We start from the raw sequence: 25445 nt of genomic DNA, 5'->3' as shown, positions 1-25445 counted from the left end.
TACTGTAAGTTTGTAAAGCAATAAAAGAAATAAAGTAATGAAAAGAACAACAAATAAAGGTAATTAAAAAGAAAAAAAACATGTTGCTACCTTGTCTCTGCCAGCAGCACTATCATCACTAAGTCAGGAGGTTGTGTATTCAAGGCTTACGCCAAACTTCAACTCCAATATAACCTAAACTGAGGCTCAATTGCATTACTGAGGGAGTACTACATTGTCGGAGATGCTGCTCTTCATATTGGGTGTTAAACTCGAGGTCCCCGTCTGACTGTTCTGGTGGTTCAGGTGAATATTAAAGGTCCCACGGCGTGACTTAAAGAGCAAGCAGCTCTACTGTTGCCCTCATCAAAAATCCTCCCTCAACAAATGGCCATATGTCTTGTTGCTATTTATGGGGCATTGCTGGCACTGAGCATCTGCTGCCTTTGCCTACATTACAACAATCAGTGCACTTCAAAAAGTAATTCATTGTGTGAAGTGCTTTGAGACAAATTAACCTGGTAAGCAACTAAATAAATGCATTTGTTAGTAATCTCCTGTACTGAATAAATCCTGGCCTGGTTTACTTTGGTAAGGTGAAATCAATTAAAATTGTATCATTGAATGTGTCTCACACTGTGAAGGGTGTCGATAGTAGCCCCACTTGTAATCAGTGCTTGGAGAGATCTGAAATAGCAGAGTTCTGATTGCTAGTATAAATGGGACTCGACTGATTGAACCCAGAGGGCATAATATGCAGAGCTGAGAGTTTAACAGCAGCTTTTAGTTTTTCTTGCCATCAAGGCTTTCTTTTAGTGAAGCTTGGAAGGGCTTGTTACTGCACACATCCACCCATTGGCAAAGCCCTTTGATGCACGGGCCCCAGAGGGCAGCCTGCACCCATGAACCTGTAACCTAGGCTGAGCCAGAACCTTTGGAAGAAGAGGGGAAGAAATGAAAACTAAACATCTGTGGCATCAATCAAGACAGCTGTCATTCCAAGCTGGTTTTCTGGAGAGCCCAGGTGTCTGGCAAGCCCCCCCATCTGCCAAGACTGAGGCACACATTATTTCGCCATATGAACATTTAAAATTGCAACTGGAAAGACATTTGCATAGGAACAGACAGTGTTGGAACAAGGGACCCAGTCTTTGCTTCCCCAATACACAGAAGAAGTGGTCGGACCAGTTTGGTCACAGGACTGGCTGGCGGAGTTTTTTTGAATTTGAACGTCCAACAGGGATTTTGAACTCAGAAGGCTGTTAGCTCCTGGACTGAGAACACTTCTCTCCTGTCTGCTCTCATCTCGCTCACACCAGCAGACCTATGAACCCCAAGAGAGAAAAGTCTCCTGCAGTGAACAAGGTTTAAGAAGAATACTGGGCCCCAACAAAAAGCAAGATCTACCTACAATCAAAGACCCTACAGCGAGCTCGAAGCACAGTTTAAAAAAAAAAAAAATCCTCTTCAGAGATTGCCTCAAACCTCTCCATTTTATTTTTCTTTTCTGTCCCTATTTGCATGTTTGTATCGCATGTACATGCTAGCATGGGCGTGGTGTGTATCCGTAGGCATTAACTGAATTAGAGTTTAAGTTTAAGGTTTAATAAATTTCACTTTTCTTCTTTAAAGTGGGGCAACCCCCACTTTACTTGCTTAAAATCTTTTACATTTCTTATATCTGCCAGTTCTGAAGAAGGGTTACTGACCTGAAACATTAACTCTGCTTCTCTCTCCACAGATGCTGCCAGACCTGATGAGTTTTTCCAGCACTTTCTGTTTTTATTTCAGATTTCCAGCATCCACAGTATTTTGCTTTTACCTTAACTTCCTTTGTTAGCTATGGTTGACTGCCTTTTCTTTTGGGGTTTTGTGCCTTGAAGGAAGGTATAGTTGCTGTAAACTATGTAATAATTCTTTAAAGACTGTCCATTGCTTATGTACTGTCATACCTTTTAATGTATTTTCCCAATCCACCTCAGCCAATTTTCCCCTCATACCTTGATGATTTCCTTTGTTCAAATTTAATCCCCCTGGCTTCAGATTGAACTACCTCACTTTCAAACATAATGTAAAATTCTATCATATTATGGTCACTCATCCCCAAAGGTCCTTTTATGACAAGATTATTAATTAGCCCTTTCTCATTACATAATACTAGATCTAAAATAACCTGTTCTCCAGTGGGTTCTTTAACATACTGCTCTAGAAAACCATCCCTAATACACTCCAGAAACTCGTCCTCCACAGCATTAGTGCTCATTAGGTTTGCCCAGTCTATGTGCAGATTGAAGTCATCCATGATTACTGTACTACCCATGCTACATGCTTCTCTAATCTCCTGATTGATACCATGCCCCACACTACTACTACTGTTTGGCCTATAAACAACTCCTAACAATGTTTGCTGCCCTTTGCTGTTTCTTAGCTCCACCCAAACAGATTCCACATTTTGTTGTTCTGATCTGCGATTCTCCCTTACTAATGAACTGATCCCATCCCTTATTATCAGTGCAATACCACCTTCTTTTCCGTTTTCCCTGTCCTTCCTAAATGCTGAATCTCCTTGAATGTTCAGTTCCAGTCTTGGTCACCCTGTAGCCACGTTTCCGTAATGGCAATTTGATCATACCTGTTTACCTCTATTTATGCCTTTAGATCATCAACCTTGTTGTGAATGCTGTGTGCATTCAGGTAGAGTGCCCTTAACCTTGTCGTCTTGACATTGTTCTGCATTCTAAACCTAGTTGATGCTCGTCTTTGTTTCGCCTGCCTTCTAATGTCACTTGCTACTTTCCTACCTCCTGTTACCTTTACTTCTACTTCTAGCTTTACCTCCATCCAATTTGAGCTATCCCTCAGGTTCGCATCCCTCAAGACAACTAGTTTAAACATGCCCCAACAGCACTAGCAAATCTCCCTGCGGGGATATTAGTTCAGGTCCTGTTAAGGTGTAGCCTGTACATCTTGTACAGGTCCTACCTGCCCCAGAACCGATCCCAATGCCTCAGAAATCAGATGCCCTCCCTTCTACACCAGTTCTCCAGCCACGTGTTCAGTCAATCAATCCTCCTATCCTCGTGCTCACTAGCACGAGGCACTGGGAGTAATCTTGAGATTACTGCTCTTCAGGTCCTGCTTTTTAATTTCCTTCCTAACTCCCTAAAATCTGCTTTCAGGACCTCATCCCTCTTCCTACCTATTTCATTGGTACCAATGTGGACCATGACCTCTGGCTGCTCACCCCCAGAAGGATGTCCTGCAGGCGTTTTGTGCCATCTTTGACCCTGGCACCAGGGAGGCAACACACTCTCCCAGAGTCATGTTTGCTGCTGCAGAAATGCCTGTCTGATCCCCTGACTATCAAATCCCCTATCACTATTGCTCTTCTTCCTCCCCTGCTGTGCAGTTGAGCCACCAGTGGTGCCACAGACTTTGACTCCCCTGAGGAACCATCGTCCTCACCAGTATTTGAAATGGAAAACCGATTAGCAAGCAAGATAGACTCGGGATTCCTGCCCTGCCTGCCTGGTTCTCTTAGACTGCATGGCGGTCACCCATTCTCTATCTGCCTGCATGTTTCTAACCTGCAGTGTGACCACCTCCCTAAACATGCGATCCGTATAGTCCTCCACCTCGTGGATGCACAACAATGACTCCAGCCGCCGCTCAAGTTCCGAAACCCGGGGCTCAAGCTTCTGCAGCCGGTGACACTTCCTGCAGATGTGTTCGCCTAGGGCATGTGGTGCGTCCATGACTACCCACGTACCGCATGATGTACATTCCACTTGACTGAGCTGACCTGCCATACCGTAACTTTAAAAACTATTTATTACAATGAGAATAAGTAGAATAACCTACCAGTTACTCACCAATCAGCTTCTTCCCCTGCACCGAAGAAACAGCCAGCTACTGGAGGCTGAAAAAAGGTAGAAAAAGAGAGGGAAAGAATGGAGCCCCTCCCTCACCGAACTCCCTCAACTCACTAAACTCCCTTCTTTACACTCTGTGCACTCAAAGCAGCTCTCAGTGCAGACGAAGCAGCACTGAGGAAGCCCTACTTTTATACTTTCTGAGAAACAGCTGATTCAAGCTTCTGAAACCAGTTTAAAGCAGCTCCTAAGTAACTAGCTGCAGGGAGACAGTGGCGTAGTGGTAATGTCACTGGACTAGTAATCCAGGGGCCTGGGCTAATGCCCTGGGGAAATGGGTTCAGATCCTACCTCGGCAGCTGGGGGAATTTAAATTCAGTTAATTAAAATCTGAATTTGAAAGCCAGTCTCAGTTTCATGGCACCATTACTATCATCGATTGTTGTAAAAACCCATCTGATTCACTAATGTCCTTACCTGGTCTGGCCTACATGTGACTCCAGACCTACAGCAATGTGGTTGACTCTTAACTGCCCTCTGAAATGGCCTAGCAAGCCTCTCCGTTGTCAAGGGCAGTTAGGGATAGGCAACAAATGCTGGCCTTGTCAGCAACGCCCACATCCCATGAAAGAATTTTTAAAAAGCTGCTCCCAGAGAGCTTATATACCCTTGTTATAAAGCTACAATAAAATTTAACTTCTCTTCACTCGAGGAGTAATTTTAGTCAACTGCTAAATTGAAGAAGATAAACTAGACTTTAGATAGAAATTGACCCTTAAACCACCAGACTTACCAAACTCAGCAGCTCTCGGTCCAAACCAAATCCTGAAATTTCTAAAATGATTCACATGTTTTAACAAAAAAAAAAGAGCCTTGGTTGTGGGTTCAAGTCCTACTCCGGAAGTCTGAGTATTAAATCTAGGCAGACGTTCCAGGGAGAGAGTGGTCGAGTGTCAGAGGTGCTATCTTTAGATGAGATGAGGTCCTGTCTGCCCTGTCGGGTGGATGTAAAAGATCCCATGGCCACTATTCGAAGAAGAACAGGGGAGTTCTCCCCCATGTCCTGGCCAATATTTATCCCTCAATCGGTAAAACATATTACCTGGTCATGATCACATTGCTGTGGCAGGTACTTGCTGCGCACAACTTGGCTGCCGTCTTTCCCTACGTCACAACAGTGACTACACTTCAAAAAGTGCTTCAGTGGCTGTAAAACGTTTTGGGACCTCCTGGGGGTCATGAAAGACACTATATAAATGCAAGTTCATCCTTCCTACTTATTTCTGTGTCCTGTTATGTGGGGCCTTGGGGATCTTGATGAATTTCTTTTGTTGGGCCTCAAACCATCATCCCATCACAACCATGTGTGAGAGCCTAGACAGCACGCTGTCTTGCTGTGGAGTCTTCTCTTCACCTGCTGTCTACACATGTGTTCCGACAGACTCCTGGATGAGATTCTTTCTCCACTCCGCAACCCCCCACGCGACCTCCAACACCACTCCCCTGACAACAACTCATCAGAGATGCTGAGCCCCTCTATATTTCTCTACCACTGCCAATCAGTTGAAAGCAGCTAGTTCAGCACAGTGGAGGAACCAATGCCGAGAACCTCCTGCTGCATGCGATATGGCAGCATGCCAAGCAGTGCAGCCATCAGCTCCTGCAACTGGAGCACTACACCCACTGATCGCTCATCAGGAGCTGGCAGCCCTACAGTCGTGGTGCAAGGACACAGTGCCCAGTGAGGCACTGAGTTATATTTAACACAATATCTTTAACAAAGCTTTACCAGAGTAGAATAGACAGGAGAACACATTCTCTCCCCACCTTTCCCCACCCCTGCATATTCCTTCCTTACCAGCTGCTGAAACCCCTATGTAAATAGTCCCTCTCTTTAAAAAAAAACACACTAATTGGAATATCATGAAATACTGGGCTGTGACTTTTTTTTTTACTGGTAAGAATGTTGTCAGCATCCTTAACAGCTGTGGTTAGTGGCGATTGTTCAGTATCCAGATGGTATTCATTGCTGCAGAACAATGAGTAGCAAATTAAAATAGCATCATATTCAATGTAAGACTGGATAGAGACTTAAAGTATAATAAAAAATCATGTTGTTGCATGCTTTCATCTGAATCCATAATTTTTGCTTGGCAGTATCTATTTTCTCCCTAGTTCCGTCTCCTTGGACAAGTAGTTTGACCTGCTTCAGGGAGATCTGCCTGAGCCACTCTGAAATCAGTGCAGGGATGCCTGATATTGGGGCTTAATATACTCGGAGATATAAGGAAACGTCTTCTTTCCCTGTGTTGTTGCACATCACTTGCTCCATACACTGCTGCCTCAAAATAAACTACATGCCTGTTGTCAATAGAGACCCACTCGCTGTATCATTCCAGTGATATTGTACAGGCAAACCACCCACTTGTATACGTGGGAATCTGTCCCTACCCCACACCCTCTGCATAATGGGATGGATCAGCAAGAACTGGCAATGTTGTTTATCAGGGATCAGGCGCTTTCAGCTTCATTGGACAATGTCCCATTTATTGGGAAATCTTTTGATAACTCCTAGGATATAAAGACACTGGCATTTCAGAACTGTAGAGATGAACTGCCAGCAGCTCAGCGACTGTTTTTTTTCTATTAAATCGCAGTCCTGTTGATTGTTCAGTGTTTCACATGACCAGCGAAGTTGCACTCTGGGGAGGAGAGTTAAGTGTTTTATGAAAACAAAACACAACATCAATGGGAGTATAATGCTCAGAAAACCAGCAGTAATTTTGTCTGGTCTTATTATTATTGTTCTTTGTTTTTTAATTTGTTCTGCAAAAGTCCTAATTCTCAAATGGCCCAGCACATTATTACAAATCTGTTACTAAATGACTGTGGCCTATTCCCAACTATGCTCAGGAGAGGTGCTATCCTGTTTACATTTTCCTGTTTATTCTGAATACATTGTTGTAGTCTGTGCTGAGTTCTGCCAAGATAGTTGTAGGAACACTACACTTGGCCTTGCTGTTTTGGGCCAGGAGCAAAGGTCAGCCAGCTGTTAGAAAGTGTATGTGTGCATGTGAAGCGTGCGCGAATGCGTGTGTTAGTATGTGGACACCCAGTGAGGACAGGAGCGAGTTCAGCTATGATGGCTGCCCCATTCCCTCCTGTGCCATATGCCTTGCTCACACTCACTATTCGAGCTCACGTATTAAGGGATGTCCACTTGGCTGAAGTGCCTCGGGGTAACGGGTGGCTATGAAGTTGCTGCCATCAGGACATGTGAAAACAAAAAACTGCAATTAAAAGAAAACTCACTGTGTCAGAAATTTGAAAAAAAATTACACAAAAGGTTGGGAGCACGCAGTGCATCCACAAGAACAATAAGAGGCATGCTGTGTCTTTGCAGCAGTTTTTATATCTTTTATGCTAGTTATATTTTCTGTTGCGAGGCTTGTAATATTTTCACTTATAACCCTGCTTCGAGAATATAATAATGTAGAATGGTTATTGCTTGGGAACATGGATATGCTTGTTGCAGCAAGCGTCTAGAATATTCAGAGCTGCCGGAAATTAAATCCATCTAATCACACTTAGTCTTTAATCATTTAAATAAGACATAATGGATGAATCATCTAACCCTAATTGCTCCCTGCATACACTGGTATTACTTCAAGTGGAGTCTGGGTTTTGAAAGGTTGTAGGGGATGGGGGAAATTAAATAATTTAAATTACATTGCAGAAAATGATGTCAGCTAGCCTAATGAGTTTTGTGCATTATTGTCTTTTTAAAAAAAAATTAATTAAAATTTCCTATCTTTTAAATTCTTGCTTTTTTTTGACAGGATGTTGTTTTGTTACGTTTTACACAAGAAAAGCTGCACTTGAGGCACAGAATGCCCTGCACAATATTAAAACTTTACCCGCGGTGAGTACCACTGATCTTATTTCAAATGGTGACAGACGCTCAAGGCTTGTCTTCCTTTTTGGACCAGTCTTCTTTGAAGGAGTCAAGACCTCAAGGTGCCCTAAATCAAACTTTTCAAGGTTATGACAGTGGGGACAGACAAAAATGTTGCTCGCCATGGCAACCGGTCGCAGATGCTGAGGGACAGAAGTTAAAAATGAAGAGCTTAGGGGTAGAATGAAAATGTCTTCACTCGAGGAGTACTAGGCACATGGAATAAGTCACAGGGAAAGGTCAGTGAAATATAAATTGGGTGAAAAGCAACTTGGAAGCATTTCTGTAGGCCTAAGGATTGAGGGATATGTTGGGTGAAATTCCCCATCAATAGTTCAACCAAAATCTTAGCTGTTTTCAAAAGGAAACTAGCTGAACAGAGAGAAAAGGAAATTGAATAATATGCTGAAAGGCTGAGATGAGGTAGCTGGAATGGGAGGCATGTGGAGTATAAACACTAGCACAGACTAGTTGGGCCAAATGGTCTTTTTCTATCCAGTATATTTTATGTAAAAGAGTTATGTGTGCATATTGGGAAATCCTATTTATTTATTCAAAAATACACCTTTGGTAAATATAGGAAAGAAGGAAATTCACTTTGATGCTGAAAAAGTGACAGGTAGGACTGGTCAATCAAAAAGATGTGGATTTGTGGGACATAATGGTCTGTTTCTGTCTCTAACATTCTTTAGGTCTGAATGAGCTACTGTAAGCACTATTTCCCTCAATCTGGTCTTAAATTCATGATTGTGTTATTCACATCGACATGGGGTCAGCTAGTAATTGATGCTTAGAACTGGTCTAACCTGGGGCTTTGCTCCTCCTACTGTTTAAGTGAAAATGAAAAGTTTTTTTTTTATTAAAGAAGCATAAATTTGATCCGAGATAAAACATTCCAATCCTCAAAAATGACAAGTCACGTTGCCCATAATCTGCAGTTTTAAAAGTTAAAATTAGAATGCTTTAATTTAGTTATATTAGTACACTGGAAACATGTTCAATAGAAACAAGTTAAATGAGAATCTGTTTCGTAGGCACCAGTGAACTCACAATAGTTGTTTGGTAGTCACAGAACTCACAATAGTTGACACAGGAGTAGATTCCAATTCTGTGCAAACATACCTGGCAGAATTAGATTTTTATTAAGGATACCTTCTGAGGCTGAAATCTCTGCTTTGATTGCCACTGTTTAAATGGGCCTGTACGTGATGTACGTTACAATATATAGACGTAGTTAAGAAAGACAGTAAAGCACGGCATTCAGTCCGTTCTTAGAACGGATTAGTGGATCTCCTGTGGTATTGCTTTTGGATGTCTAGGGTCTGGAGCATGACAGGAGTTTAGCTGACAGATTCATGGACCTCAACAAGCCACAGCTCAGTGACTGCAGGTGGGGATCCATATAATCACAGCTGCTTGCAAATTGGGGGTCAATTGTAGGTCAGTAAATTACTCAAATTTCAGGCTGCGGGTCAGAAAACCCCAGGGTAAAACGCCTGACTTCCTTGCTTCCTTTTTAAGATTGTTTTGCATTTATGACCAAGTGCAATGCCTGGAAAGTGATGGAAATATGCTCGAAATAAGCTGTTGATTTTTATATATGTGTGCTTTTTGTATATATGCATGTTGTGTGTGTATATGGAGAGAGGGAAAGATTGCATTAGTTCCAGTAATGATATAGGCTGATATCTTTTAATGATTGTGTTGTGATCAGGACTTAAGTGTGTTAAGTGGCCTTTTTCTTCTCCAAAAGATCTTCTGTATTAACACCTCATGTGGACCTCAACCAGGAAGTGCACTTGCTTGCTTCCACACTGAGGTTTGACACGGGTCCAAAAGAAGATGAAATTGCATTAAAGTCGCCCACTTGGACCTCCACAGGGTATTTTACAATAAACAGACAAATCCAGAGGATTGATTTCAAGGCTGCAGACAGGATTGTGCCTTGGATCACTGAAATGCCATGGCATAAATCACGGTTTGACAAACACAGACCTTACTTCACTTCCCTTTTCATTTATTTGGGCAATAAATGCTGGCCTAGCCAGTGACGCCCACATCCCATGAATGAATTTTTAAAAATATTATTTTTTTCCCCCCCTTATTTTACTTGTTTCTTTCTCTTGTCGAAGCTATAGTTTTGAGTGTCAGTTTTATGCTAATGGTGTCAGACCTTGTCTATACTGCTCAGCAAGGTAGAAACTTTATATCTTTGCTAACTCATATATTTAATGTAACTGATCACTGTAAGATGACCTTGTATTCATGCTATGCCTTTTGAACACATGAGGAAGAAAGGAATAGAAGGTTATGCTGATGGGGTTAGATGAAGAAGTGTGGGAGCAGGCTCGAGTGAATTATCATCACCGGCATTGACCAGTTTGGCCAATTGGCCTGTTTCTGTTCTGTAAATTCTATGCCTTATCAAATTCTCAGGAGGTCTCAAAACTCTTAACAACAAATGTGCTACTTTTTGAAAAGCAGTCGCAATTATCACACAGTGAAATGCTGCAGCCACTTTGCATATAGAAAGATCCCGTAAATAGCGAATTGGTGAATGACCAGGTAATCTGTTTTGGTCGTGTTGGATGAAGAAGGGATGTTGCCACGACACCAGGAAAGTTGCCCTTCTCTTTTGGAGTCTTTTACTTTTTTTATTTATTTTTTATTTCTAAAATATACTTAAAAATCTGTAAAAAAAAAATTACATTCCCAAACAGTTTAAAACAGCATCAGGTCAAAAAATACAAACTGCAAAGATGATCAGTTTCCTTCAATACAATCATGAGTTGCCTCACAACTCTTCCATTTCATTGTCATGCCATATACATTTTTACATTTACAGCACACAAAATTTTCCCGATACAGTTCAAGGGGTTTCCCATGGATCCAGCCCCTCAGTTCAGCTTGGTGGGGGGGACCTTACACTGTGGTCTTTCCCCATTGAGCCTTTGCTACGGCTGCCCCAAGCTTTAGTGCGTCCCTCAGCACGTAGTCCTGGAGCTTGGAATGTGCCAGTCTGCAACATTCGGTCGTGGACAACTCTTTGCGCTGGAAGACCAGCAAGTTTCGGGCAGACCAAAGGGCGTCTTTCACCGAATTGATAGTCCTCCAGCAGCAGTTGATGTTTGTCTCGGTGTGCGTCCCTGGGAACAGCCCGTAGAGCACAGACTCCTGTGTTACAGAGCTGCTTGGGATGAACCTCGACAAAAACCACTGCATCTCTTTCCACACCTGCTTTGCGAAGACACATTCCAAAAGGAGGTTGGCAACGGTCTCTTCCCCACCACAGCCACCGCGGGGGCATTGTGCGGAGGGGGAGAGACTTCGGGTGTGCATGAAGGATCTGACGGGGAGGGCCCTTCTCACCACCAGCCAAGCTACGTCTTGGTGCTTGTTTGAAAGTTCTGGTAATGAGGCATTCCGCCAAATGACTTTGACGGTCTGCTCGGGGAACCATCCGACAGGATCCACCTTCTCCTTTTCCCGTAGGGCCTTGAGGACATTCCGTGCAGACCACTGCCTGATGGTCCGGTGGTCAAAGGTGTTTTCCCGCAGAAACTGCTCCACGAAGGATAGGTGGTACGGCACAGCCCAACTGCATGGAGCGTTCCGCGGCAATGTGACCAGGCCCATCCTTCGCAACACCGGGGACAGATAGAACCTCAGCACGTAGTGACACTTGGAGTTTGCGTACTGGAGGTCTACACACAGCTTGATGCAGCCACACACGAAGGTGGTCATCAGGATGAGGGCCACGTTGGGTACATTTTTCCTGCCCTTTTCCAGAGATTTGAACATCATGTCCCTCCGTAGATGGGGCCTCAGCTTAGCATCTCATTGGAAAGGCTGGATGTACTTATCTAGCTTCCCCTTAAAGGATTCATGATGTTCCTCTCAACTACTCCTTGTGGTCTCAAGTTGCACATTCTCACTGGTCTCTGGGTAAAGCAGTTTCTCACAAATTCTTCATTGGATTTATTATTATAGTAATGGCCCCTAGTTTTGGACTGCCCCACAAGTGGAAACATCTTCTCTACGTCTGACCTATCAAACTGCTCCATAATTTTAAAGACATCTATTAGATCACCTCTTGGCTTTCTCTCTTCTAGAACAAAGAGCCCCCGCCTGTTCAGTCTTTCCTGATGGATATAACTTATAGTTTAACAAGGCTAATGACAACAGTAGCAATCTCTGAAAATAGAGACATTTTGATGAAGCTTTTCATCTTGCACTCATCAGGACAATTCGCATGAATGCCAATGTAAAGGAAAGCAACAGATTTATACTGTATGAGAAGAGAGTTCTGGTTGGTTGGCAAGTGGACTCTGGTAGAGGCATTGCCATGGAGAATGCACCTGTTTATGGTGACTGACAGTTAACTACCAAGCTTTGTTTGGAACTTAAACCAGGCAGCTTGACTTTGATTGGTCAAGGCATTGCCCTGTGGAATGAACCAGCTGAAACAGGGACAATGTGTGTACATGTTCTTTCTGTCTGCAAAGAACAGGGCCCTGTGTATTAATATATCCATTTGTTGCTTTCCCTTACATTGGTATTCTTGCGAATTGTCCTGATGAGTGCAAGACAAAAAACTTCGACAAAATGTCTCTATTTTCAGCAATACTCAAGTTCTGTACAACCGAACGACTATTAGTAGTAAACTCATTAGATTTTGAATGAAGATGATCAATCCTCAAGCTTCACTCATGACTGAAAATGATACCTGAAATGCTCAATGAAATCATTGTCCAATAATCAGCAGCGATGCTCCGATTTCCTTATTCACACTTCTCCCTCTACTACATAAGTACCCCCCAGCAGACAGGGCATTACAGTCAGCTGCTACCCGGGCCTCCTTCAGTGGTATGCAGCAATTGTCTGGAGTGACTCACCCATCGGTTTCATCCTCCTGCTCAGTGGGTTTGTACCCATTGCATTGCACCCACCCACTGTGAGCAGCTGGAAACTATAGAAGCATGTGAGCATTGACCTGTATTGAATGCCTCTGCGACATAGCACATTTCTGTGGGTGATTAATTCAAGCCTGGCATTGCTGAACATGAAATTCTGCGCGCCATATTTGTATACATATGCCCGAATTTATTTGTTTCTTTTCAGGTCTAGCACACCAGTTTGGAGCTTAATGCTGGTGAGATGTTGCAGGTTCCTTGTAAAGGCGAGAAGGAGGCATGGTGGTAATATCACTGGACTAATAATCCAGAGACCTAGGCTAATGCCCTGGGGCCACAGGTTCAAATCCCACCATGGCAGCTGGTGGAATTAAACTAAGTTAATTAATAAAAATCTGGAATTGAAATCTAGTCTCCGTAATGGTGCCATGAAACTGACAACGTTTGTCATTAAAAACCACATCCATGGTTAAGCAAGGAAGTTAAGGATAACAGAAAGACAAAAACTAAGGCCTTCCATATTGCAAAGGCCAGTGGCAGGCTGGAAGATTGGGAAACTTTTAAAGATCAACAAAGGGTTGCTAAAAAAGTAATAAAAAGAGCAAAGGTAAATTATGAAAGAAAACTAGCGCAAAATATAAAAATGGATAGCAAAAGCTTCTATAAGAATATAAAAGGGAAGAGAGCAGCTAAAGTGAATGTTGGTCCCTTGGATGAGAGGGGGAGTTAATAGAGGGGAACACCGAAATGGCGGAGACACTAAATCAGTATTTTGCCTCAGTTTTCACGGACCACCCCAATAGTGACAGGAAATGCAGAGGTTATAGAAAGGGAGGAAGTTAGAACAATCATCATCACTAGGGAAAAAGTACTGAGCAAACTATTGGGATTGAAGGCAGACAAGTCCCCAGGGCCTGATGGCCTACATCCTAGGGTTTTAGAGGAAGTGGCAGCGGGGATAGTGGATCCATTGGTTATAATATTCCAAAATTCCCTGGATGCGGGAAAGGTTCCAGTGGATTGGAAAAAAGCTAAGATAACACCCTGATTCAAAAAGGGAGGAAGGCAGAAAGTAGGTAACTATAGACCAGTTAGTTTAACAACTGTTGTTGGGAAATTGTTAGAATCCATTATTAAGGAAGTAATAACAGGGCATTTAGAAAGTCAAAACGCAATCCATCAGAGTTAGCATGGTTTTATAAAGGGTAAATTGTGTTTGACTAATTTGCTTCTTCGAAGCTGTAACAAGCAAAGTGGATAATGGGGATCCTGTAGATGTAGTATATCTGGACTTCCAGAAGGCATTTGATAAGGTGCCACACAAAAGGTTAATACACAAGGTAGGATCACATGGGGTTAGGGGCAATTTATTAGCTTGGATAGAGGATTGGCTAACCAACAGAAACCAGAGAGTCGGGATAAATGGGTCTTTTTCTGGTTGGCAAGATGTAACTAGTGGGGTGCCACAGGGTTCGGTCCTCGGGCCCCAACTATTTACAATCTATATTAATGACTTGGATGCAGGGATAGAGGTACTATAGCCAAATTTGCAGATGATACTAAAATAGGTGGGATAGTAAGTTGCAATAAAGAAATAAGAAATTTACAAATGGATATGGATAGGCTAGTTGAATGGGCCAAAATTTGTCAGATGGAGTTTAACGTGGATAAGTGTGACGTTATCCATTTTGGTTGGAAGAATAGAAAGGCAAATTATTATCTCAAAGGAGAGAAACCTCAGAGTGCATTGGTGCAGAGGGATCTGGGTGTCCTCGTGCATGAATCGCAGAAAACTAGTATGCAGGTACAGCAGATAATAAGGAAGGCAAATGGAATTTTGGCATTTATTGCTAAAGGAATAGAGTATAAAAGTAGGGAAGTGTTGTTGCAACTGTACAAGGCATTAATGAGACTGCACCTGGGGTATTGCAGACAGTTTTGGTCCCCTTACTTGAGAGATGTAGTTGCATTGGAGGCAGTTCAGAGGAGGTTCACTAGATTGATTCCAGAGATGAGGGGTTTGTTTTATGAAGAGAGATTGAGCAGTTTAGGCCTTTACTCTCTAGAGTTTAGAAGAACGAGATGAGATCTAATTGAGGTATATAAGATGATTAAGGGGACTGACAAAGTTGACGTAGAGGGGATGCTTCCTCTTGTGGGGCAATCTGGAACGTGAGGTCATAGTTTTAGGATAAGGGGTAGCAGATTTAAAACAGAGCTGAAGAGAAATTACTTCTCTCAAAGGGTCATGAGTCTGTTGAATTCACTATCCCAGAGTGCAGTGGATGCCGGGCCATTGAGTAAATTTAAGGAGGAGATAGATTTTTAATTAATAATGGGTTGAAGGGTTATGGAGAACAGGCAGGAAAGTGGAGTTGAGGCTGAGATGAGATCAGCCATGATCGTATTGAATGGCAGAGCAGGCTCGAGGGGCTGAATTGCCTACTCCTGCTCCTAATTCTTATGGTTTACTAAAGTCCTTTAGGGAAGGAGGTCTGCGGTCCTTATCTGGTCTGGCCTACATGTGACTCCAGACCCACAGCAATGTAGTTGACTCTTAACTGCCCTCTGAAATGGCCTAGTAAACCACTCAGTTCAAGGGCAATTAGGGATGGGCCACAAATGCTGGGCCCAATTCCCATGAAAGAATAAAAAAACCTCTTTAATCTGTTTACACTGCATGAAGTTTCTTGGTCAATTAAGGGCTGCCAAAAGAAATCATTGAGCTGACTGATTGAAGACAACTGTGTATTCATGGAGTAAGTTCTGTGCTGTGGTCGCTCAGCCACTGGGATTTGGGCTGAGACTGAATCAAGTTATTCCATTTGAATGAGGGGGTGTTAAAAGATCAATTGGGTTAAACTATTGCACTTGTTCAGAATATGGCAGTTATATTAAGGAGATTCTTCACAGCAGTTTTCACAGAAGACTCCAGACAAGCTCAACTAATAGCATGGAAAATGAAAGCGATCTGGAGGTTCTGATTGGCAATAAATTGAAGCTATCATAATACTTGGCAGTAAGAAAAGCAATTCAGATGTTGGGATTTATTAAAAGGTCAATGCTGAACTGAAGTAGTGTGGTAATTCTACCACTTTCTAAATCATTGGTGTTACTGCACGTAGAAGACTGTGTACAGTTCTGGTCATTGGAATGCAAAATGGACACAAGAGGGCATCCAGAATGATTGAGAGATTGGAGCAATTACGTAATTTAGGCATGTTCTCACTGGGAAAGAGAAGGTTGAGAGGTGATGTAATTGCTGTAAGTTGGGGCTGGATTTTTGACCCCGCTGGGGCTACGATCGAAGGCGGGCAGGAGCTACAAATAGTCCTGCCAGCTGGCGTGCCAGTTCCCAGCTCCATCCCGCCTCCAGGCTATTTTTACAGAGGCAGGATTGGAGGCTAATTAAAGGAGGCCAACTGGAATTTTCTATTTGGTCTCCAAGTTCCCGCACTGGTGGGCGTTAGTTTAGGTGCCAGGAAGCTGAATCCTGCTGGCAGGCCAGGGTCCAGCACTGCAGGCAAGCCGAGAGGTGCTCCCTGCCTGCGTTGGTGAAGGAGCAGCCATAGGCACCACCTTGGAGGGGCTCCCCCCACCCCTCCCCCCCCCCCCACCCTGCCACTCCCACACAGTGGTGCCCCAGCTGCTGAATCTTTTCTTTAATTGAAGATTTTAAAAAGTTGGAGAGAGGGTGCCTCCATCTTGAAGTGCCCTCTCTCTTACTTACCTTCCATTACAGCCTGCTGCTCCTCTCAAGCTGGAAGGCCTCTGATTGCCCCTCCAGCTTCGAAAGCCCATGCACCAACCTTAATGGGACAGAGAATCTGCCTAGATGCCAATTAGTGACTGCTTTTTCCACTCCACCCCCCCCACCCCACCCCAAGGCAGACGTTCGACACACGGAAACAGTCCCAACCTCTGTTTCCTGCCCCGGCAGGGCAAATCCAGCCCTGGGATTCTCAAGGTAGTATATAATGTAGACCATGATGAAGTGTTGCACCTAGTCCGGAGCAGTCGAACTAGAGGACCTGCTTCTGAAGTGTGGGTAAATTCGGCACTGATGCATGGAAACATTGGGGGAAATTTTCCCAGCCTCTGGAAATGGCTTTGGAGGCAGAGGGGGCCAGGAAATTCGGGAAACAATGTGTTGGGCCGGTTTACCAATGAGTTCCCGCCTCTGGCTGCTTTTTCCAAAGACAGGCTGAATGTGATGTCAGGAACCCACTCAGCAGAAAGGCAATTGAGGTTGCGAATGAGGCAATTACACATTTTCACCGGATGTTCAAATTTTTCCATAGGCGAACAAGATCCTTGTGGTGTCCATAACCCGGCAGCGCTCCCAAAAATGGTCCCGACACCCAAAGATTTTCAGAGTCCGGAAGACTCAGCCCATTATTTCAATGAATTAGCGGTAAATCCATGGATAGTTGTCTCTTGGGAGGTGGTGGAAACAGATGGTGCTGTTTCATTCAAATGCAAATTAGATAGACTTCTTTCAAAAAAAATAGTATTTTGGGATGCAGCATATGAGTAATTTGAGACATGACGAGCAATAGGTTTAGCATGCTTGCAAAGAACAGGTGAATTATGGATCTGTGGTTCCTAAAACTTTCCACCACTAGAGGTTTTCCTTGCCTCATGTCTATCGTAGGTTAATTGATAGAGATTGTTTGCAATGATTAGCCAATACCACCATTTTTGTTGTATCATGCGACAACGAGGATGTTAGAAGGCAAACTAAATGGATCTTGCTTTTTTTGTCCAACAATTTCTTTATTCCTATGATTTATGGCTGTTCTAGAGGTTGGTAAAATCATATTTTATGGGGAAACTAGAAGAATTAAATATCCGCAAACGTCCAAGATCAGATGGGATCCATCTGAGAATTCTCAATCCTTAAGGAATGAAAGGAGGAGATTAATATGCTCTGGTTAATATTTTTTTTAGAGTTCCATAAATACTGGAGAAGTATCTGAGAACTGGAGGATACCAAATGAAAATGCAATTCTTTGTTCACAAAGGGAGAAAGGCACAATCCTGATAATTACAGGCCAGTTAGCCTAATAGCCATAATGGATAATATATTCAAAGGCCTGCTACACAATGCTAGATAAGAGTATTTAAAGAAGACAGCAATCAAAGAAGCAATAGATCATACTGTGCAAACCTGCTGACATTCGTTGAGGAGGTAACTAGGTTACTGAACCAGCATAATCCAGTATATGTAGTTTAATTGGATTTTTAAAAGATGTTTAACAATGAGACTAGAAAGGCTGGAAGAGTTGATGTCTGTCTGAAAAAATACCCCTCATGTGGTGTGGCTGAGATGAGGATGTAGGGACATCACTGAGAGGTCATCTCATGTCTGAGCCATGCCCATGGTGCAGTGCTGGCCCAACAAGGAAATAGACTGTAACTGCCCAAATCATTTCACAGAAGACTTCAGGAGATTTTCATCCTTATAAGTTTTGAAAGTAGGTAACTGAGGGAAAATCTTATAATAATATACCGAAAAAAAAGCCTAGATAAGGTTAATCCAGAACCTAACCAAGTTATGCCAGGATGCTAGCACAAGAGGCAGAGGCTAAAATTGGTGAGTGGTTAGATGTCAAGAAGAACTCTCATGAAAGAGTGATCAACTCTTGGAATGAATAGAGTAGGGTAGAGGCTGCATAAACTTCAGACTCATTCAAGGTACAGTTCGATGGCATGATGGGAGGAATATAAGCTTTTCTCTATTCTGGATAATAAGATAAAGTGGGCCACCTGGAGCTTGTAATCCCATTATCCTGGTTTCGTAGGGGGAAGTCTAGTGTACTAAACCACTGTGCTGCCAGATCCTTGTCAAAAGAATACTTGGAAAGATTTCTATGGTTTACTATTTAGCAAAGTTATAAACGTGTTCTTTACACTTGACTTCGCAGAAGACGTCTCTTCCTTGATGCATATTATAAAAACATCAAGGCGACAAAAACCAAGTCATAAACACTTGTTCTGAAATGAAACCATACTTCCTCTGGGGACCATGGCTTCAGCGGGAATGAGATGTTGTCAGTGAGGAGCGTTTGCATTCTACCTCCCCATGATTCCAAATATTCCCATCCCGCGCTAGTGATCCCCTCAGCCTGTCCTATGTATCCAGATATCAGTACAGAGGGAAATTGCCGTTGGAATCAATTGCATTAAAATTGGTGAGGAGTAGCCTTGCAGATGCTGGCGGTTTTACTTGCACACCCTGCGATTTGCAGGTCTCTGTAATGCTCACATTTCAGGTGGGAAATTTAAATGTATGAAAAGGTCCACACTTAGGTTTCCTGTGTGAAGCACAGAAGTTTGTAAAACAAAATCATAAAATCCCGAGACTTGCAAGTAAGTCAGGAATGCTGGCAGTGTAGGAGGAGCAAGAAATAGACAAAGTGTAAGAGAAGCAAACTTTAGCACTTGCTTTAATCCAAGTCGTGTTTGATGTGATGAGATGGTGGGGGGGGGGGGTGGGGGGGCTGCATTCCAATCACCTGCCCTCCTCTCCTGACAGTGCTCATTCTTGCTGGGGCTTTAGTTCCATGGACTTCCACAACCCTGCAGTAACCATGTGGGAGCTTGTTTAGAGGGTTCAGTAAAAATGCTTGGCAGAACGACTTCTTGTAAATATTATGCTTCTTTAAGGATTCGTTTCCATGTGTGGAGTCCCTTGGCACTGATTTATGCAATAATTGATCTTAATTGGGGGAAAGTGCAGCTTCCTGATACAAACCGGTCTGACTTTTCAGACTGCGCTTTAATTTGAAAATGTAACATTGTGAGAATTGATCCGGATGATTGTTTAAACACAAGGATTGCAATTTTATGCAACAGAGACAAAGCTATTTGTTTGATGCTGCTGCATGCTCCTAGCTTGCAATTGCAATTATATATTCAATAGGGATTTCCAAGCAACTGGCAATTTAATGGGTCTTTATCTTTATTTTTTTTTTGAGGAAATAATTGTGTGCCTCAATGCAGAGCTTACTGCATTTACAAAAAAGATAGAAAGTAGTGCACATTGTTCCCTCTGTTGTAAAATATTATCTTAATTGGATACTTGACTGAAAGCTTTTATGCAGCGCAACAAGAGCAAATGCACAGGCTCGGAATACAAGCACTGTGGTTAATGGTTCAGTGTCGTAAAGCTCACATCTGATAAAGTAAAGTACAGCGCACGGAATTTAGATGGGATTTTAATTAGCTATCAGCAGAGGGCATTCTGCCAATCAGAAAGCACTGACGATGACTGCAGATTGTCGCTGAATGGGATCTCTGGCGAAACCCATCCACTGTCACAAGGTAGATGCTCAGAAGGCCTATTCCTCCCTGTCACAGTACCCAACTACTTTTTTCAGTTAATTCAGGACTTATCCATCTGTAGTCCTATTAGAATTCCACTTCATGTGTTCATAAAATCATGGAATTGGGCAGTGCAGAAGGAAACCATTTGGCCCGTCGTGCATGTGCCAACTCTTTGAAAGAGTTGTCTAATTAGTCCCATTCCTTCTGCTCTTTCCTCAAGAGCCCTGCAGGTTGTTCCTTTTCAAGTATTTCTCCAATTCTTTTCTGAAAGTTACCATTAAATCTACATCTACCATCCTTTCAGGCACTGCATCATAACCGCTTGCTGCATGAAAAAAAACTCTGCATCTCCACTTTGGTTCTTCAAATCTGTGTCCTACGGTTACCCACCCTCTTACGAGTGGAAACAGTTTCTCCTTATTTACTCTATCAAGCCTCTTCATAATTTTGTAAACTATTAAATCTTCCCCTTAACCTGTTCTGCTGTAAGGAAAACAACTCCAGTTTCTCCACATAACTATAGTTCTTTACTCCTGGTACCATTCTGGTAAATCTGCTCTGCACTCTCTCCAAGACCAGTGTGTGTGAAGAACTTTCTGGCTTCAGTTCTGAATTTACCTTTTGTTCTGCTGAACCTGTTCCCCTTTCCCTGCTGTCTCCGTTTAATTTGAACTGACATTCCGCAGTGGGAGGAAGTAAAAACATCAGGTGTATATCTTTCCAATTAATATCTCTCACAGTCCCACAGTTATTTTAGCAGAGCTACCATGTACTATTAGAGTGCTGACCCAGTGGCACACTTTATAGCCCAGTTGAAACAAGAATTGATGTTCTTCCTATTTTAAATGGGTTGACAATTTTGTCAAAATTGTCAAAAGGTACAAATAGAAGAATTTCATATGAATGCAGCAATCAATTAATCACAAATATTAGTACAGCAGGTTTAGAATAATGGATATCCATCCAGGAGTGAGCTCCAGTTATAGTCCAATCAAAGAATTCAACTGCTGCTTTATATAGAAAATAATGGATATCTAGGAATGATTCCAAGCCGCACACTGTCATCTGAATCTGAAGATCTACACTCATTTTCAATTTCTAATTCTTGGTGTATTTTTGTGTTCATCGACCTGTGGGTCGGCAGAGCTGAGCAGTGCAATGTCTCATTGCATTCATTGTCTGTATAAAATGCCACCCCGCCCCCCACCACCCAGATACAGTAACAGATAACTAGAGAGTAAAGCCCCCTCTACACTGTCCCAACAACTCAATCTCAGAAGAACATCACTTACAAGATGGCAGCAACACCTGCAGATGAACAAAATGTTGACAAAAATAACAGAAAGAACAGATAGAAGAAAGCAGGCAACAAGAAAAGGTCACCTAAACCAGCCTGACCCTGTGCTTACCCAACGTCTACATATGCAACTCACCAAGTCTCCTTCAACAGCACCTTGGAAACCCACAACCTCTACCACCTAGAAGGACAAGGGCAGCAGATGCATGGGAACAGCACCACCTGCAAGTTCCTCTCCAAGCCACACACCATCCTGACTTGGAACTATATCGCTGTTCCTTCACTGTCGCTGGGTCAAAATCCTGGGACTCCCTCCCTAACAGCACTGTGCGTGAACCTACCCCACATGGACGGCAGCAGTTCAAGAAGGAAACTCACCACTACCTTCTCGAGGGCAAATAGGAATGGGCAATAAATGCTGGCCTAGCCAGTGACGCCCACATCCCCTGAACGAATAAAAAGAAAAAAGCACATTTTTCAGTGGAGACACTGGGTAACAGTCAGCACTGAGTTCAGTTATAGATTTTCAACTGCTGTAAAAGTGTCTAATTGAAAAATGAGGTGCTGTTCCTCGTGCCTGTGTTGGGTTTTATTGGAACAGTTTAGGAGGCCAAGGACAGAGAGGCCAAAGTGGGAGTGGGGCAGAGAATTAAAATGACAGGTGACCGGAAGCTCAGGGTCATACTTACAGACTGAACAGAGGTGTTCCGCAAAGTGATCACCCAACCTGCTCCCCAGTGTGGAGACCGCATTCTGAGCAGCAAATACAGTATACCGAATTGAAAAAAGTACAAGCCTTCTGACTCAACACGGAGGTTAACAATTTCAACAGATCTCATTTTTTCAGACAGCAGCTGCTGCTGATAATCGTTTTGCTATTGTCATTTACATCTCCTCCAGACCCTTCTTTTGTTTCTTTACTTGTCCCATTACCACTCCCTTTTCCTTTGTTTCAGCATCCCTTTTGTCATTTATATCTCTCCTGCCTTCCACCTATCACCAACCTTTCCTTTTGTTCTTTCCTCCCTTCCCCTCTTTCCCTGCCTTTGTACTTGTTTAAAACCTATTCAACAGAATTGGGAAAAGTTGGAAATGTAAGGTAAGCGACCTGAAATTTTAACTTTATTTCTCTTTCCATAGATGCTGCTTGACCTGCTGAGTATTTTCAGCATTTTCTGCTTTTTTTATTTCAGATTTCCAGCGCCCTCTGTATTTTGCTTTTTAACTAATTTTCTGGTCTTTTTTCATCTGTTTGCTTTTAAGGTGATTTGACAGTGAGTTATGTTATGGTATATCTTAAAGGATAGTCACTGGAATCTCAAGTAATACCTTTAGGAAGTAAGATTAGGGAAATGACAGGCAAGTTTAATTGTAAGACTTTGAGTGGAGTAGAAGGTACGTCATTATTAAAGGTGGCATCATTAGGGCCATTAAAAGGGCAAAATTGATTCCTTGTTTTTGATTCCAGAGGTATTGAATATAGGAACAAGAAGGTAATGCAAAACTTCAAATTAGTATCATATGTAGTTTAAGTCACTCTTTAGTTTTAGTTTAGAGATACAGCACTGAAACAGGCCCTTCGGCCCACCGAGTCTGTGCCGACCATCAACCACCCATTTATACTAATCCTACACTAATCCCATATTCCTACCACATCCCCACCTGTCCCTATATTTCCCTACCACCTACCTATACTAGGGGCAATTTATAATGGCCAATTTACCTACCAACCTGCAAGTCTTTTGGCTTGTGGGAGGAAACCGGAGCACCCGGAGGAAACCCACGCAGACACAGGGAGAACTTGCAAACTCCACACAGGCAGTGCCCAGAATTGAACCCGGGTCGCTGGAGCTGTGAGGCGGCGGTGCTAACCACTGCGCCACTGTGCCGCCCTATTCTCAGATAACACAAAAGTCCGAGTGTATCAAGTCTGTGTCCTCAGTACCTTGCTCTACGGCAGTGAGGCCTGGACAACGTATGTCAGCCAAGAGCGACGTCTCAATTCATTTCATCTTCCCTGCCTCCGGAGAATCCTTGGCATCAGGTGGCAGGACCGTATCTCCAACGCAGAAGTCCTCGAGTCGGCCAACATCCCCAGCATATACTGAGCCAGCGGCACTTGAGATGGCTTGGCCATGTAAGCCGCATGGAAGATGGCAGGATCCCAAAGGACACATTGTACAGCGAGCTCGTCACTGGTATAAGACCCACCGGCCGTCCATGTCTCCGCTTTAAAGATGTCTGCAAACGCGACATGAAATCCTGTGACATTGATCACAAGTCGTGGGAGTCAGTTGCCAGTGATCACCAGAGCTGGCGGGTAGCCATAAAGACGGGGCTAAAGTGTGGCAAGTCGAAGAGACTTAGCAGTTGGCAGGAAAAAAGACAGAAGCACAAGGGGAGAATCAACTGTGTAACAGCCCCGACAACCAATTTTATCTGCAGCACCTGTGGAAGAGTCTGTCGCTCTAGAATTGGCCTTTATAGCCACTCCAGGCGCTGCTCCACAAATCACTGACCACCTCCAGGCGCTTACCCATTGTCTCCCGAGACAAGGAGGCCAAAGAAGATTCTCAGAAGGATATAAAGACTGTTAGAAAATGCCGCATATATTCAGTAGGATGTTGCCAGGAATGAGGAATACAATAATGGAGTGGAAACTTGAGAAATTAGGACATTTTTCACTAGTGTTGTTATGCACTGACTTGAAAGAGGCCTTTAAGTTTATCAGTGAGATATGATGAGGTACTAGCGATATATTGGCCGGAAATTTATGTCATAGAGGCCTCACCCGCCGGCTGAAATTGCTTGGCCCAGGCGCTAATTTGGCCTTGGTTGGGACTTCCGCCCCTCTGAGGCAGGAGTGGCCAGCCAAACAGTGGGCCAGCAGCTCTTCAGTCCCAGCAGTGCCACCCGGAGCAGTGGCCACTACTGGGACTGTACCCAGCAAGAGGAACCAGCATGGACGCCGGCCTGAAACAGCTGAGAAGGGTTTCAAGCATCGCTGGGGACAATCGACTGGGCCCTGGCATAGGGGTGGGTTTTGGTCAAGAGGGCTGGAGGAGGTGCTCCAGTGGGGGTGGCTTGTACTGCCGGGGGTGCCCTCAATGGGGCAGAGGGTGCCCGATCATGAGGGTTCCCACCCCACAGCCTGCATGGAGGCTGCCCGGTCTTACCAGACAGCCTCCGCGGCCAGTGAAGTGAATGGTAAAAGGCCACAAGTTTAAAATAATCACAAAAGGTTTTAATGGGACTGTTAGAAAAACAATCGTTACGCAACGGGTGGACAGCTTGCGGAATTTATACCCTTCTGCAAATAGTATGAGGATTGGCCCGGAGTGTGTGAATCTACTCAGTGGCTCATGTGGTGAAAAATACTAGCACAGATTTGATGGGCTAATTGGCCGGTTTCCATGCTGTGACATTCTATATTATTAACGCATGTTGAGAGAAACCATCCAACATATAAAGTAGTTATTATATTTTATTTTCCCACTCCTCCATTTTTATTTTTCCTATTGCATTCTTTTGTTTACCTCATCTGTCTCCTGCTATCTCTCCAGGTTGAGAGAGACTTGGTTCTGTACTAATGGAGGTCGTGTTTACCCAGACTGCTCAGCAACAATGAAACTGCTCCATTAGGCGTGGTAGAGAGGGCAGATTATTTATGAATGAGTTTGAGAAGGTTCTGTCTTGATTAACATAAAACTGATACTATTGTGATAGTAGGAATCATATTTGGCCTTGTTTAATTGGAGCTGCCACCATTTGCGCAGTTCAAAACCGTGCTGGATCTTGGGTGGATCTGGTAGTACATGCAGTGATGGAGCTATGACCTGACTCACGATTGCGTTGAACAGCATTTGAAATAGGACCATCCAAAAAACGACTGCTACCGTGCCGGCTTTCAAAATGGCACTAATTCAGACTGCAACAGGTGGAAAAACTTGTAATGTTCAACGTGTTCCAATACATAATTTAGAAGATAAACCTCAAGCATGCATTATGCACCCACTGTTCAATTATATACTATTTAAAAGAAAGTAGAAACCTCTTTGAATATTCTCCACGGTTCTGGATTCAACTCAACCTCAATTAAT

The 25445-nt window shown here is 43.3% G+C and overlaps 1 protein-coding gene across 12 annotated transcripts in view; it reads left to right on the top strand.

Annotated features, from left to right (window-relative positions):
* celf2 (cugbp, Elav-like family member 2) overlaps positions 1 to 25445 on the top strand; it is a 567676-nt gene that overhangs the window by 430232 nt on the left and 111999 nt on the right. For all 12 annotated transcript variants that reach the window (XM_068059490.1, XM_068059494.1, XM_068059489.1 and 9 more), the window contains one exon: positions 7691 to 7773. In XM_068059490.1, the coding sequence (XP_067915591.1) occupies positions 7691 to 7773 (83 nt within the window). The remainder of the gene's footprint in view (positions 1 to 7690; positions 7774 to 25445) is intronic.

The sequence above is a fragment of the Heterodontus francisci genome, chromosome 27 (genome assembly GCF_036365525.1).
Source record: "Heterodontus francisci isolate sHetFra1 chromosome 27, sHetFra1.hap1, whole genome shotgun sequence".
Taxonomy (NCBI): domain Eukaryota; kingdom Metazoa; phylum Chordata; class Chondrichthyes; order Heterodontiformes; family Heterodontidae; genus Heterodontus; species Heterodontus francisci.
Note: the sequence above shows the minus strand (reverse complement) of the source record. Positions and strands in the feature narration are given on the sequence as shown.